The sequence below is a fragment of the Aulonocara stuartgranti genome, assembly GCF_965226115.1.
Source record: "Aulonocara stuartgranti genome assembly, chromosome: 8".
NCBI lineage: Eukaryota > Metazoa > Chordata > Actinopteri > Cichliformes > Cichlidae > Aulonocara > Aulonocara stuartgranti.
This window is the reverse complement of record NC_138959.1, coordinates 2614679-2630692: the sequence shown is the minus strand read 5'-3', so window position 1 is coordinate 2630692 and position 16014 is coordinate 2614679. Positions and strand designations below refer to the sequence as shown.

At 44.3% G+C, this 16014-nt stretch overlaps 1 protein-coding gene across 1 annotated transcript in view; it reads right to left on the bottom strand.

The window, feature by feature from the left end:
• Positions 1-5871, bottom strand: part of htra1b (HtrA serine peptidase 1b) — a 28497-nt gene extending 22626 nt beyond the window's left edge. The window contains exon 1 of the mRNA XM_082543274.1: positions 5264-5871. Coding sequence (XP_082399400.1) covers positions 5264-5723 — 460 coding nt within the window. The 5' untranslated portion in view covers positions 5724-5871. The remainder of the gene's footprint in view (positions 1-5263) is intronic.
• Positions 5872-16014: the final 10143 nt, after the last annotated feature.

Below are 16014 nucleotides of genomic sequence, written 5' to 3'. Positions count from 1 at the left end.
AAAAGTGTTAAAGAAGAAGAAAGACTATTGTGAAGCTGTTTATGGATACACGCACTTGGACACAACTCAGGTCTGAGGCTGTCACATTCTCACATCAGTCCAGTCCAGGCTTGAGTCAGTCTGAGTCTGTGATGACTTTTCCTGAGCCTCTGCTGCAGCTGACCGTCAGTATGTGCTGATGTGGGTTTGGCTGGTCGGCTGTTTGGCTGCAGATTAGCGGTTTGCCAGCTGCTGCAGCTTTGAAGTGAACTGAATGGAGTCAGTCAGATGTGCAAAGAAACGCACTGCAGGTGTCGGTAACAGCACTGCACGCCGTGAGGTCAACAGAGGCCATGTCCACACTGGCGCAGTGAGCGACGCTGAAGCCGGCACACTGTAAACAACCAATGCTCACATGTCAGCGACCCCGATTGGTCCGACAAGGAGAGCTTTCACTTCAGTTTCTGCTCACAAATGATGACAGAGTTTAAATGGATATGGCTGTTGTTGTTCATTTAAGCCAACCCAGCCTCTGCAGTGATACCACTGCTCGCGGCAGTGTGCCGACAGCTGGGTCTCCAGCCACGACCAGCAGTGTGCACCATGAATTTATTCCCCGGGGTCAGATGATCAGAGTGGACTTCTGCTGTATAGTCCTGAGCTGTCCTTTGGAGAACACTCAGGGGAAATGTAGTGGGCGATCCATAGAAGTGCCACTGAAAACAATCCAGAAGTGCACATGAAGATGACCTTGAGTGTCTTTAAAGCAGATATGCATGGACCTGTTCTTAGGAACCAGCCTTAAACATGTGATGCCCACAACCATCTATGTTTAGCAGCTACTAACAATTATTTTAGTCATTTCTTATCTATTGTGTTTTTTCTTGACTCATTCTATCTTTTGGTCAAAGCGAGTTGTCTTTAAATGTGTTTTGTAAGTAAATTTGAGTCGAGCTGCGAAAAAACCAGAGCAGCTGGAAAGATCCCAGCAGGTGCAGAGAGAACAAAGATGGTCTATGAGGGGACAGTGTTTGCCGCTGACCCACTGCGCTGCTGATATTGAAGACAAGTGCAGAATGAAACTTGCCAGAACTTAAAAATTATTTGGCTGAGCAAAGATATCTACTGACACTGCTCCTTAAAAGTGCAGATATGTGATGTTTTTCCCCTCAGAAAGGTACAGATGATTACCTTGAGGTACAGTAATGAGCTTTAGAGGTTCATTTTTGCATACTGTACTTGTAGAGATAGAAATGTTCTTCTTCTGCACCTCTAATTCTGAGTGTGACAAAGTCAGGACATATTTAAAGAGAGACTGTTTGCTATTCTCACATAGTTTGTAAAGCATGATGTCCATGTAACTTAATTAAAAACTGTAATTAATGCTTATTTATTGGCTATTGATTTTATATAAGAGCAAGATTTGTCTCTGACACTATGAAAATGAAACATATGGATGCTTTTAATAGCTGTACCAAACTATTTTTAACCTGTTCCAGTAACACGCTTTTAGTATTTTTGTGGGTTTATTTTTTACGGAGCTACATGTGCTGTTCTCAAACATCAAACAGTAGCCTGGTTTTCAGGCAGTGAGCCCTCCAGCTCCTGAAAGAAGGAGCTGAATCACCAAGCGACTGTGTTTTGTTGACTCTGTATCCAAGCCTGTCAATCTTGCAAACAGCCCGCAAGTCTGCACATGGAAGCAGTCAAAGACAAAAAAGGGAGAAATACATTTTGATCCCCTCAAATCTGGGTTAAATATCTGTGTGACCTAGATCTGTGTCTGTTTAGGAAGTTATACAATTGGCCAATCAGCTCCAAGAGATGAATCACCACAGACTCATTGTGGCATCGTCCAGATTTTTTCCCTAAACTCAAGTTCAAATCAAATCAAATGCAAAGAGGCGTTTTAGAGGTTTGGACATCCCTCTCAGTGAAATAGGTCAGAGAAGTGATTGGGAAGGGAAGAGGTGAAGGGAACGGGAGAAAGACATTAGATGGATAAAAGGAAAAAAGGAAAAGAAGACGCAGGAGGAGGAGGAGGCTGACACTGACCTTGCTTGAGAAAGTCCACCCCACACAATCTGAATCAAACTGCATCAGCAAACTGCTGTATTTACAGCTGTAGCTTTGAAGGTTGTGTGGCTTCACTTCTTAAAATCCTTTCATGACTCTTTGAGTCTCACAGGACAACCTATTTGTTTTCATAGCACAGGGCAGTCACTCAGGACTTCCTGGCCTAATTTCAAGAAATTATGGCCTCGTTAAGATAACATTAGCCTGCGAGAGAAGGAGGGAGGCAGGTTTATGGGTGGAAACTAGGGGTGCAACGATACACAAAATTCACGGTTCGGTTCGGTTCGATAATTTGGTGTCACGGTTCGATATTTTTTCGATACAAAAAATGTTCATGCCTTTTTAATTTGTCATTTATTAAAATTATAAATATATATTTTAACTCAAAAGTACAGTTTTTAAATTTAACCCTAACCCTTGTGCGTGTTTTTTATTTTGACAGCGAATTCGCACCTGCGGACCACTTATGTGCAGCCCTGGTTATTTAGCTCATCATATTGCAGCCACAGAAATTCTTTTGTCCATGAAACCATAAAGCTGCACTTTCTTTTTGCCTTATAGTCTGATTTGTCATAACTTCTCCGTTTTGTGGTAAGCTTTTCTTTGGCTGTCACTTCTTCACCCTGACCTGTCTTATTTGGCTCAGCAGAACTGAAATATAAATCCTGCTGCTTTTACACAGGCACTCACATAAGCTCAGCGATTCTCTGCGCGATCAACCTCTCACATGTTTAAGCTGCGGGAGATTTCACTTGTCATGTTTGCGTAGTAAGCTAACGATTAATAAGACACTGGCGCCACCGGGCCCTCTGACCACCACCAGTAGGCAACGGGTGAAGTGTCTCGCCCAAGGACCCAACGACTGAGACTGTCCGAGCTGGGGCTCGAATCGGCAACCTTCTGATTACAAGGCGAACTCCCAACTCTTGAGCCACGATCGCCCCACGATCGCTGTCTAGCCCCGTGCATGGGGCTAGACAGCCAACACGTTAACGAGCTAACTGCGCTAACACACTAGCTCCCACCCATGTAATTGAGCATTGCATGGCACATCCAACATACTGTCCATGACGCGCTTACCTTCAGGGTCATACGTCACATGAAAACCAAAATAATTCCAAACGCCAGATCTGAGAGTGGGGGAGGTCCATGTTGCAAGGAGAGCTTAACTTCTGTCTTGCTAGCTTGCCCTGCTCTCTTCCTTCTGACTATGCTGTCTGTGTTGAGCGCTCAGTGGATCTGCGCTCGACAGTGCAGCCTAGGCGGAGTAGTCGAACGCAGATTCACTGAGCGCTCAACATAGACAGCATCGTCAGAAGGAAAGTTGATAAAATAAATTACAAATGTTGTATTGTTCGATACAACCGAACCGAAAGCACTGTATCGAACGGTTCAATATCGATATGAATATCGTTGCACCCCTAGTGGAAACATGTTCCATGTCAGCGTTTTGGGCCAATCAGCAGATGTAAAGAGAAAGAGAGAAGGGTGCAGATGTAATGAGAGAGCAGTTTGCTATGACAGATGTCAGATAAATGCTTTAACTTACTATAATGCAGTTAAACTGTCTGTTGTTGTTACATGCAGCTACAAAAACTCAGAGCCTCATTCGTCACTAAGAGGTTTTCATTGGTGTCAAAGCACCACAGCCTGTAAGTAAAAGATGGCCAGCTTCACATCACCCATTGGTTTTGGACCTGACTTTGAAGGCTCACTTTTAAATGTTTTGGCTTCCTGCAAGAAAGAATTGGCTGAATATGAACAAGAGGGCAGAAGTTATCAGCTACCAGTTAGATTAGCTTGTTTTCATAAACTGTACAGGTGCAACAGGGTGACACAAACTCGGATGGGCTGTAGCACACAGCAAGACTCAAACACGGTGGAGCGGTCCAGCTCAGTGACTCCAATCAGGATAGGTCAGGCCTAGCAGATAGGAAGAGGCTACGATATGGCAGCGCGCCTTTCTCTTCACTACAAACAAGTTTGCCTTGTGACTTCTGCTTCTCAGGCGTAGGGGCTAAGCTTAAGGACTAAGGATACTGAGAGTTAAATGAAAGCATTTTATCTCTTACTCAAATGTTCAAAAAGAATCTCAAGCAGCCAGAACAATGTGGGTGACATTGTAGTGGCCACATCCATCTTTCCATCTTTTATATACTGACTGTGATTTTATCTATAGATGTCTAACAAAAGTGCTTTTTTCCCCATAAACCTCCAAAACACTTCCTGTTGTACCACCGCAGACATTTAGGTTTAGTTAACACGATTGTCTTCTGGGAGAAATCACTAATTACCTTGTTATCTCTAAGCTGTATAAACAGCGAAATGTAGTGAAGCATGTGTATGTGTGTATGTGTGTGTGTGGGGGGGGGGGGTCACGCTGGAAATATGCTGAAAGGTGACGTCAAATTATTTATCGGGAGATCATTAATGGTACAGTTTGTGTGACTGCAGCTTTTAAACGTGACAGTCTTCTGCTGCTTTACTTCTACTTTCTATGTGAAAAACTACTACGAGGTATCTGGAGACCAAACCTGATGTTTACTAGACCACAGGCCACCAGATTAATCAGACACTATATGTTGGAGGTTAAGGTTGTGTGCTGCTATATGCTGGGAGGAGACGCAGATTCAGGGTTAACTCCAGTCTGTCTGCGATCTAAGGATGCATTCTTCACGCGATTTGGGTTCATTCTGGATGCTCGTCTGATGATTTTCTGCTGGGCGAGAGTTCAGTCTCAGACTCCTGCTGAGGTCATACAAGTTCAGAGCCAACAGACACACACACACACACACACACACACACACACACACACACACACACACACACACACACACGTCGGGTATTCGTTTCTTGTGGGGACATTTCATTGACATATTGCTTTCCCTAGCCCCTTACCCTAACCATTAATAATGACTGCTTAACCCTCACCATGACCCAATTGTAACCCTGACACTAAAACCACATTTTGAGTCGCAAAACCGTCTTGAAACTTGTGGGGACCAGGATTTTGGTCCTCACAAGTACAGTAAACTTCCAATTTTTGGTCCCCACAAAGAAATGAATGCACGCACGCACACACACACACATTGCTGCCGTATTTCAGGCTTTGTGTGTGCGCACTTAAACTTCCACAGTCCTGCTTCACCTTTTCTTTCTTCTTAAGCTATAATCTCTCTCGTGCACGCGCGCACGCACTCACACGTACCTTTCCCGCAGGTTCCCCTCTGGATGAAGATCACCGGCGGCTGCTGCAGCTTCATGGCCCGGTTGCTGACGCGCTTCAGCTCGCAGATGTTCCGGTACGAGACGCCGTCGCTGCCGCACACGGGTTCGGAGCTTTTGCACACGCACACGCCGGCGCTTCCTCTCCGCCGGACAGTGGCCGACACCTCCACGCCGTCACTCACCACGCACTCCATCCCCTCGGCGCAATCGCGGTCTCCGGTGCCGCCGCACTGCTCGCCCTCGCCGGACGCGCACACCGGGCAGCAGTCGCAGCGGTCCAGCACGTCGCCGGCCAGGCAGTCCGCGGGGATGGGGGCGCACTGAGACTTGTCGCACTTCTCCGGGCAGCCGATGGCGAGGCGTTTGGCTCTCAGCGCCTCGGCCACCAGGCTAGAGGAGGCGAACAGGGCCATTACGCACAGGACAAACCGGAGACTCATGATGGGACAGTCCGACAGAAACTCAGACCTGCAGTTAACTTTTACACGGAGTTCTGCTGTAAGAGTCTTAAAGTGTGCTCTGGGGCAGCGTGGAGCTCAGGGAACCTTCACCGGAGGACTGGCTTACGCAGTGTGGCGCTTCGCTCCCCGCGCCGGTTTATAAAAGCTGCAGGATAAACACAGGAGGCTATTGGTGGGCCTGAGTGACGTCTGTTAGGGAGGAGGAGGTGGAGGTGTATGTGACTGAAGCTGTGCACACACATATTTAGAAAAATGACATTGAATTGTGTTTCAAATGCTGCACATTTAACTCCACGGATCTGATTTCAGAGCTGTGCAGCTATGATGTGACCAGCCTATGAAACATGCTGCCACTGATTTAAGGGTTCATAAAAGGTTTATGAAGTATTTTAAACAATATAAAAACAGATTGCATCACATACTCGGCCTGCACACTGCCGACTTTTGGTGCTTTAAATAAATTTTGCTGTCAAATCTTCTTCTCTCTTTACATTCAAATCATTGGCTCGAAGGCTGCCCCTGCCTGAGCCTGGGTCCTGCTGGAAGTCTTTTCCCTTTAGAAGGGAGTTCTTCCTCTCCACCATCGCCAAGAGCTGTTGGAAGGGGATCATGCAAATGTTGGGCTCTTCTGTCTGATAATCAAGTGTTTTACACAATATTACACAACTGTTGTGAACTGGAGTTTATAAATAAAGTGAGGTGAACGGTTCGATTTTTTTTAGTTCAACTTAGAAGTACTTAACGAATCTAAAAGTTTATTCAAAAATCTCCAGAAAATGATTTCATTTATTTATTTATTTGTTTGTTTGTTTTTAAAAGAAAAATACATGTATGAAGTAGTACTAATATAAGTGTGGATGACAACTGTTTTTATGGGCAAAAGAATACAGATAGTTGTTATAAACTCCAGCGCTAAAACAAAGTGTACGGATGCTTTATAATTCCTCTTCTCATTCCTCTGTGTGCGTTTTTGTTTTGTAATTTTATACTGCATTAGGCGCTGCTGCTGGGAGCCCTTTATCATTGACCTGCAGTCAGTTAATGCAACAGTGATTGATTTTTCCAGCAAAACAGAGAGAGATCAGCACTGTGATTGAAATGTTTGCCTGCTCGAATTGTCCAAATGTACCAGCAGCATTTGTTTTGCAGACATGTGCAAGAAAACTGTTGTTTTGCTGCTCCTTTTAAGAACAGATCCATTATGAGAGAGAGAATCAAGAAAACCATGAACTGAAATCTGTGGATTTGCAGAGATTGTGGCAGAAGTGATCCTTGCAAGGGAACAAATAAGCTTTCTTAAAACTCAGAGCAAATTCAGCACTTTTTTGTAAGCAGGGTTTCAGATTTTGCTGCTGAGTCTATAAATACCTCTTTGTGTCCTGTGACCGCTGAAATTTAAGTGAATGTAAAATTAGCTGCCCAGTTAAGCTCCTGGCAGGATTTCAAGGTATCTGCTAAGTGGCAAGACTTTGGTGTGGAAGGACTTTGGTTAAACGCAGAGGCTGTTTGTATGTTGTTTGGTTCTTTTAAACATTTCCTGTAATCTCTCTTCAACCAGCTATAAATCTTATAAATTACACTGTGAAACCAGCAGAAACGAACAGATACAGTTACAGATGTTTGCTCTCTGAGTTCTCGTATCACATAAGCTCCATCAAAAAACACATTTCTCAGCTCTCTACGAGCCCGGTCTCTGATTTGTCAGGAACTTTGCTTCCTTCTCAGAAACTGCAGCAGTAACATCTGTGCAGAGGACAGCTGCTACGTCACAGCTGGGTTGAAGCTTCGTTACGGAAACAATCAATTGTCCCAAACCTCTGAACGCTCAATGAAAAGCATTTCTCTGACATCATACGTGACATAATCCGATTAATGCATGCCAGTGTTTGATACTCTGCGAGACAAACAGATCTTTGGGTTCTCTGCAGGCGACAGCGCTGGAGGTGCTGAAACGCAGGCTATGTTTCAGTTCATGTTTATGAAACACATTTATGATAATGAAACCCCAGTTTCATCAGACTCGACTCACTGCTGAGTCAGACCTCTCCAGCAGCTGCAGACTTATCGATGCAGGAGGAAGCCAAGGAAACCCACTCAGAGTCCGATCAGCGATGGGTGTGTGTGTATGTGTGTGTGCACTGAGTGTGTGTGTTGGAATGAAGGTGGTGACACATAAATCTGAGAGAGAGGGTGAAAGTGAGAGCTGTGATTTTTGATCTTTAAGTTTTCTACACCAGGCTTCACACAGTGTGTGTATGTGTGTGTACTCTGCAGTGAGTTATGTACTTATTTGACCACAAGAGTGAATATGTGTGTGTGTGCGTGTGTGTGTGTGTGTGTGTCGTAACTGAACATGCAGCTGAAACTTGCTGAGGTCCAGGTTTTAATGTGTTAAATAGTTTCTGCATTTTAGTGACCAAACAGTTCAGACACACACGGCACGATCGAGACTCATATTTCAGTTTTTAACTAATTTTCTGTTTCCAGACTATAAACTGTCCCCATGAAATATTCAAAATGTGTGAGAAACACAGTTTGAAAGGACAAGCTGGCATGAAGCATCTCGGGACGGTGTTGTTCTCCACATATAAGCTATACAGTTCTCTGGAGAGATGAAGTTTGATGATGGTGGAGAGCATCGTCAGGTGTTCAGCTGGGTTTATAATCAAAGCTCATGATTGGTTTGATTTTATCTGGGTAAACAGGATAAAAAGCAGCTTTCTCTCCTCTCAGCATGAGTTTTTTTAATATGAGAAGGACGATTTGTTTTATATAGACGAGCACAGATCAATATAATCTGGCTCCCTTTTCACAAATTCACATCAAATGAACCTGTAATCGTGACTCTAAGGACGTCACAATGGATGAGTTCTTAAAAACTCAAAGGGTTTGAATGCAAGGTCTGTGTGGTGATGTTGTAATGAGCGGTTCCGCCTCTGGAGGCCAGTAGAGAGGCTTTTAGGCTTTCGGCGTGACTTCGTAAACACCCTGTCAAATGATTCAAGACGTCAGCCCTCAGGGCAGTTCAGCTGCTCCTGCTGCAGCCCCTCACCTCCAGAAAAACATGATGCAGAGGGGATTTTCATCCATCTTTCTGTCTCTGTGTTTGTGTGTTCCTGTTGCCACCCTCATCGCCATAGAGACGCACTTGAGAGGGTCTGCATGGATGAAGTCAGGGCTCAGCGACTTAACAAGACGAAGATGTGGGTGTACGTGTTTTTAAGTATTTCAAGACCTCGAGAGGCTTTAATGTTCTTTAAAGGGAGTTTAAGGGTGTTTGAGGGGGAATCTGGACCACTGGGAGACTGCAGTGGTCACTGAAGGAGATGGAGACGTTAAAGTTGTTACAGTGATGCTGTGGTGGGGGGCTGGTCATTGCTTAAGGAGCTTAGGGTTCATGTGGGTTTTGAAGGTGAAACTTAAGTTTCACGTGTTCTTGAATGAGTTTCATGGATTCTTGGAGGGCTTGGTGCCTGAAGGGCCTGCATGATTTTCTGCTACAGTTTCCAGGCTCAGTGATAGACTTTGAACGCTCCCATTTGCTCAGGTGTGAATATAAACCTGCTATTTCTATCAATCAAAGAACTTCTGACACATTTTGTCAGGCCTCAATGTGCCTGGTCTTACCCAGTGCTCACTGAGTGATTGAAAGCCATCATCTAAGTGATTCAGATGGTCCTTAGAGCACTCACTGGACTTTAACGCAGGTCCACTCCTAACTGAAGGAGGAGGATCATTTAATGGGTTTCTGTGATCACTGAAGGGCTCCCATGGGACAGTTAAGGGCTGCTACTGGTGACTGGAGAGGTTTAAGAAGCGTTGACCAGCTCATATAGATGGGGGGGTTGTGATCCTATAAGGGATTTGGTTGGCTTTGATCCCCAAAACACAATTCACTCAGTGGTCACTCAAGAGTTACCAGACAACTACGAGGAGGCGTTACTGACCAGTAGAGTTACGTCTTCAGTTGTGGATGTGGAATTATTGTGAGTGAAAAACTTGTCATCTTGATGGACTTTTCAAAGAGTTCATGGATCCTCAGCAGCATGAGGAATAATTTACCACCTGTCTGTCCTGCCAAGAGTTTACGTGTTTTTAAATCTTGGATGCACAGAGTAAGCGAACATAATGTGATTCTTCTGCTCGCACACCAACTGCTGGATCTGTAATTTGCTGTCACACGATCCTGTGCTGTAGCTGTAAAGAACATTTAGAAGTTTGGCTGAATTCATCAGAACCTTTCCACTGTTTAATGAAATTATGTCCACTTTGGAGCAATAAACTCCTCTTCCTCTCTGTTCAGGATCAAACATGGCAAATATCCCATGCTTTTAAATAGCTTTTTTGCAGTATTTAATTTCTCTGCAGCTTTTAAGTGAATATGAAACAGAACAAGATGTTTTCAAACGTTCACCATATTCCAGCTTTCCCGACCAATGTCTGTGGTTAGGATTGGACGTTCATGACTGACTTTAGAGGCACGATTTTGAAGCGTGACTCATGTGTACAATGAGTCAGAATTAATATTAAACAGATAAAATATAACAAAAGTACAAGAAGCTCCAGTCCCGGTGGAATTGTCCTCGGCCTTCCTGCCTCTTCCTGGCTCCAGCTTCACTTGGACAGCTCATCATTCGTGTTTATGATGTGAAGACCGTTGGAGGGAATTCAAACATTTTTGCTTTTCCCAGAAACACAGAGCGTGCACGTGAGCGTGTGAAAAGCAGTCTAATTCCACTCAAGTTGAGTCAGTCAGCAATAACGATTTGATTTATGCATGTGCATGTTCGAGTTTCAGAGAGAGAGCGAGAGAGTGTGAAAAAGACAAGAGAGAGAACAACAAAGTCCGAGCTGGCGCAGGTTAACGTGCAGCTGTCGCGCCTGCACAGAATGTGCTGTGTATATGTGTGGCTGTGTTTGTATATGTGTGTTTGTCCGTAAGATGATGCAGACCTCCTCCTCTTCCTCCCATCTGCCCAAACAGTCCGATTGAAGTCTTCACATTGGAGCCGCTCTGCAGCATTTTGCTTCCCGGCTGCATCGTCTTTGAGGTTTACTCACTTACTCACACTGACTGCAGGTGATTGGCCACAAAAAGACATCACAACTCTGAAATCAAGAAAACCAGAGAAGAAGCTGCAGTTTCCTCACCGTGCTGGTCAAATCAGGACAAGAGTTTGACAAAACAGCCAGAAATGATGCTCGTCGGGATTTCAGTTTGAATAAATCGGCATGGATCGGTTATTAAATGTCCTCTGGTCATTTTGTATATATGTGCTGACGGCAGCCACCATCACAACCACTGGATTTGGAATTCTGGAGCCGCCTGGTCATTCCATGGAGTCGGAACAAAACAACAGTGTGGTCATTATTTGGAGAGCTTATGACTGTGCGGTCATTTCAGAGGCTGTAGTTACTGCGCTGTTCTCGCCATCTGCATCACCTTACCTCCACACCCACCTGCACGCCAGCTGCTCACTCCCTCATCACCGCCTCTGTTTACACACTAAATCATCTCTGAGGTGGAGATACATGGATTCACGGGTCTTAAAGTGAAGTGGGACTTTCCTCTTCTTGGTGGTGTCACAGTTTTTTCTTAAATCATCAGCTGGCAGCACCGGTTGGTTTCTGTCTCGCTCTCTCTTTCAGTAAAGGAACACGAGGTCCTTTCCCCTAAATTCTATTAGCAGGGGACCACTGAAATATAAATCCAGGGCCAGCCCATCCTTCACTCCCATTTGTTTTGTTAAGTTTGTCTTCATTAAACAGATGAGAGGTGGCTGCAGTCCAGCTCTAACAAAACATCAGCATAGACTGAATCTAATCCAGCGTGGGGAGGACGGCAGGTTGTGCAACAAGGAGAAACAAGTTTCCTCGTGTGTCAGATTAAGACTGTGAGACGAGCTCTGATCAGGTCAGCCTGACCAGAAGACTGAGCTTAAGGTGAGATTAGAAGAACATGGGAGGACCGACAGGCGGACAGACAAACGTCCTTTGTTGCCTTAAAAGAAAAATAATTTATCTCTTTAATTTCTCTTTAAGCTGGGAGTGTCAAACATAAGGTCCGGGGGGCCAGAATTGGGCTGGCAAAGACTCCAATCGGGTCCCTTTTTTTTTAATCTTATCATAAAATATCTCAGCAGTTAAACATCTTTACACTGACAGAGAGAAGAGCTCCACTCATGTGGCCCACTCACGATCAAAGTGGCATGTACAGCATGTGGTGTTCTTTAACATAGATGAAGTCTGAAAAAAAAGCAAGTACTAAAACCAGAGGTGGAGCATTTATGCACCAAGAACTGCTGTGGTTTTACTGGGAAAGCACTCCAGGCAGTAACACCGCCCAACTAAGAAAAAGTCTGCTGAACCACAAGCAAGAAATAAGCATTAACTGGTGAGCATCAAAGATGGCGGCAGTAGGACGCTGAATTCTGTTGTACCTTGGGGAGGTAGGGTCATGCTGAGCTGAGAGATCTACCACACACACACTTGAATCAAAGGTCAGGCCGGATCTCCACATCGTGTTGCATCACATCCTCTTATTTTCATTGACAAACTAACAACTTCATCTGGAGGAGATTTCAGGTCTTTTTTTGATCAGGAGAAACAGACAGTCCACACGAGCGAAGCATCTGTAACGGAGGCTGCTCGCTCCAAAAGGTCCATTACCCGCACTTGCTGAGCTGGTCTTTGGCTGAGCTGAGGGGCTGACCTGAAGTGAACTTCAGCCACATCAACCTTTGAACAGCTTTGGGTTTAAATGGATCGATGAGTCACTAGAGAAAGAAGCACAAAAATAATACAGAAGACGACACTGTATTCAGTTTTAGAGCTCATGTTGGGAGTAGTTGGCAGATAAATGGGGAAATAAAAAGTCCCTTTTGGGGATTTGTTGACAGACCTCCAATCAAACCCTGCACTTCATCTGATTTACTTCCATCTGTATTTACAGAGTGAAACACGGAGCTCGAGTTTTTCAAAAGCAGTGAATCTATTTTTATTGTTTTGTGTCTTGCTAGCTAATAATAACACAGATTAGATGCTTTAAAAGACCTCAGAGACTCGCCGGGTGTCTGATTTATCCCCAGAAATGAATAACGGAGGTTTAGGGAAGCTTAGATAAACTCGATGTGAAGCCAGAGTTCCTCTAGCTGAGCTGCCTGTAACAGCTGGAGAAGAGCAGCTGCTCCATAATGAGGTGAGGACAGTGTTTAGACACCAGCAGCTCCATTAACTCCTGGCGCCTTTACGTATCAGACTAAACGAGCTTCCCTTTATCCTCATGAATGTACGTTTAAACTGCTGTATGTTTCCATTTCTGTGCAGCTTCTGATGTATGCAGAGGGGCTGCTGAGATTATTAATATTATTATTATTTTCACTCCCACATCTATGTGAAGACGTTTCCCTTATTGGTCTTTATTTTAAAATAATGTTAAACCGATTTTATTATTTTCAGTCTTGAAGTTTATTTTTTCCAAAGGTACCTGCATTCATTTTATACTTGGTTGTATGTATTAAGCTCTGTCTTTGGGCTGCGTTACACGCCGCTCCTCTGAGACAGCAACACCCAATCTGAGGCAGAAGCTTTTTGGATGGAACTTTAGATCTTACTAGCATCCAAAGGAATGCATTATGAATAAAGTCATGCCTCTCCACAGTTATCATGAAAGGAAATTATCCGTAGAAATCAAAACCATTACTTATAGCAGGAGCTAAACATGTTTATTTCTGCTCTAAACTTGTACATTTTAACATGAGAGTCTATGGGGACCGATGGAGACTGAGGCATTTTTGGAGCCCCCAGTGGCCAATAGAGGAACTGCACTTTTGGCATTTACCCTTCATTTCTGAGCCCAGGGGGCCACACTACAACTACTTGGATGGTGGTGTGCGTTTAAAGCTGAGTGTGGAGCAGCATACACTCTGAATGGTCACTGTCTATTACACTGGTGACTGTCCCACGTGGCAGCGGCAGGTTTATGGCCATGAAACGTGGCATAAAAAGAAACCGAGAAACTCGCCAGCCCTACAAACAGATTAAAGTCTGCTAGAACTTGAACATCCTCAGCATGCACGGGAACACAGACACTCCCTGATGGCTCATAGCTGAGCTGGTGAAACAAGGTCAACACACTATTAGGCAATGAGTTTTTATGTGATACAGATTTGTATGGAGCTGCTTTATCCTTCCCCACAGTTATGCAGTCAGCCCCCCCCCCCCCCCCCCCAGAGAGCAGTCCAACTTAGATTCATTACTGCAGTCTGAGTGAGCCAATGGGGGACGTGCTCTCTGCATTGAGCGTCCACTCAGATTAATCACACATCTTATGTAACTCTTCACGGTGCTAAAGGACTGATGCTCAGGAAATCATGACCTAATGACCAGCGAGCACCTCACAAGAGTTCGTTTGGAGAGCCTCCACCCGATGAAACCACTGCATGAAGAATGGAGGCTTCTTCCAACTGTAAGTCAGGACAAAGTGCCTAAAGGGAGGCACCTACGTGTGTGAGGAGGCTTACAGCATACAGCTCAGTGACACCTAGTGGACACACTTGCACATGCACTGCTATTTCTCTGTCTACTCTGGCATGTGTTGTATTCACTGTTATCTGCGCTTCACCACTCGGAATGATTACAAAGTGTCTCTGAGCTTACCTCAGCATGAGACTGTATATAAAAGACAGAAGCCTTACACTGGAGCCAGAGGTCAGAGTTGGTCTGCAGGACACAGGAAGTCACATGATTTATCAGAAATGTTAAAAATGCACTAACAGCACAAAGAGGTCCATTTCAGTGAGTCCAGTTCTCACAGCAGCATCACACATACACCGATCAGTCACTCGAGGAGCAGAAGTGCAAACTTTGAACCCTCAGGATCTGCCGTCATTTCCCAGTCTCAGCCAGCACCGCACATCCCTGTGGTTTCACCTCCATGCACAGGCACAAGCAGGTCCCGCACAAACATTAGGCAGGTGTTTTATTTTTTTGTAGTCCTGTAGAAAATGATACTTCCTGTTTGAAAGCTTCAAATACCTCGGAGTTCACATCACGCAGGACCTGTCATGGTCCTGTCACATCAACACCGTGGTGAAAAAGGCCCGACAGCGTCTCTACCACCTCAGACGCTTGAGAGACTTCCAACTGCCCTCCAAGGTGCTCAGGAACTTTTACTCGTGCACCATAGAGAGCATCCTGGCGGGAAACATCTTAACCTGGTTCGGGAACAGCACCATGCAGGACAGACGAGCTCTACAGAGGGTTGTGCGGTCAGCTGAGCGCACCATCCGCTCCGAGCTCCCTGACCTGCACTCAATCTACAGCAGGCGGTGCCGGACCAAGGCCAGGAAGATCGTGAAGGACCTCAGCCATCCCAACAACAGACTGTTCTCTCTGTTGAGGTCAGGAAAGCGATTCCGCTCCCTGAAGACCAACACAGAGAGACTGAGGAGGAGCTTCTTCCCGCAGGCGATACGGTCTCTCAATCACACCACCACACAGTACTGACCCACACATATGGTTCTTACACACACACTGGACTTTCTGGACTTTGGTTTTGCACAACACTGGTCACTATATTCTTCATTTCCGGTTAATACTTGTACAGCTGCTGTTATTGTGTATATATTTATTTATATTTAGATTTCTTCATACATTCTTATATAGTTCTATATTGTGTATTTTGTTGTACAGTTATTTTATTTTCAACTTTAATTTATATATTTTATCTTATTCTTCCCAGTTAAATTTACCCTTCATTCTAATTTGTGTTGTACAGTTATTTCATTTTTAACCTTAATTTATATTTTATTCCTTCCTAGTTAAATTTACCCTTTTTAATTTTTCATATTTATTTCCTATCTTATTCATAGCCTTTTCCTTTTTTGTTTTCTTTAGGTCACGAGCAGTTGTCCAAGCATTTCACTACATATCGTACTGTGTATGACTGTGTACGTGACAAATACAATTTGAATTTGAATTTGAATTTGAATTTGACTGGTTCTCGTATGTCTCCAATAGGTGCAGAGATGTCATAAAATATTGAATTCATGATATAATTCAGAAGCTAAAGTCTAAAATCAAAAGCAGCTTTTACTTTTTAAGGTCTTGTGAAATCAGCCTGCACGTCGGTGTAAACCTCAGTGGCTCCAGCAGGACTAAACTTTGCCCTGTTATTTGTCCTACAGTAACTTCCTGTTTTACTTTGAAGTTTAGTTTTCGCATTATATACTGCGCAAAAAATGAAAGCAACAAATTGGATTATAGAATC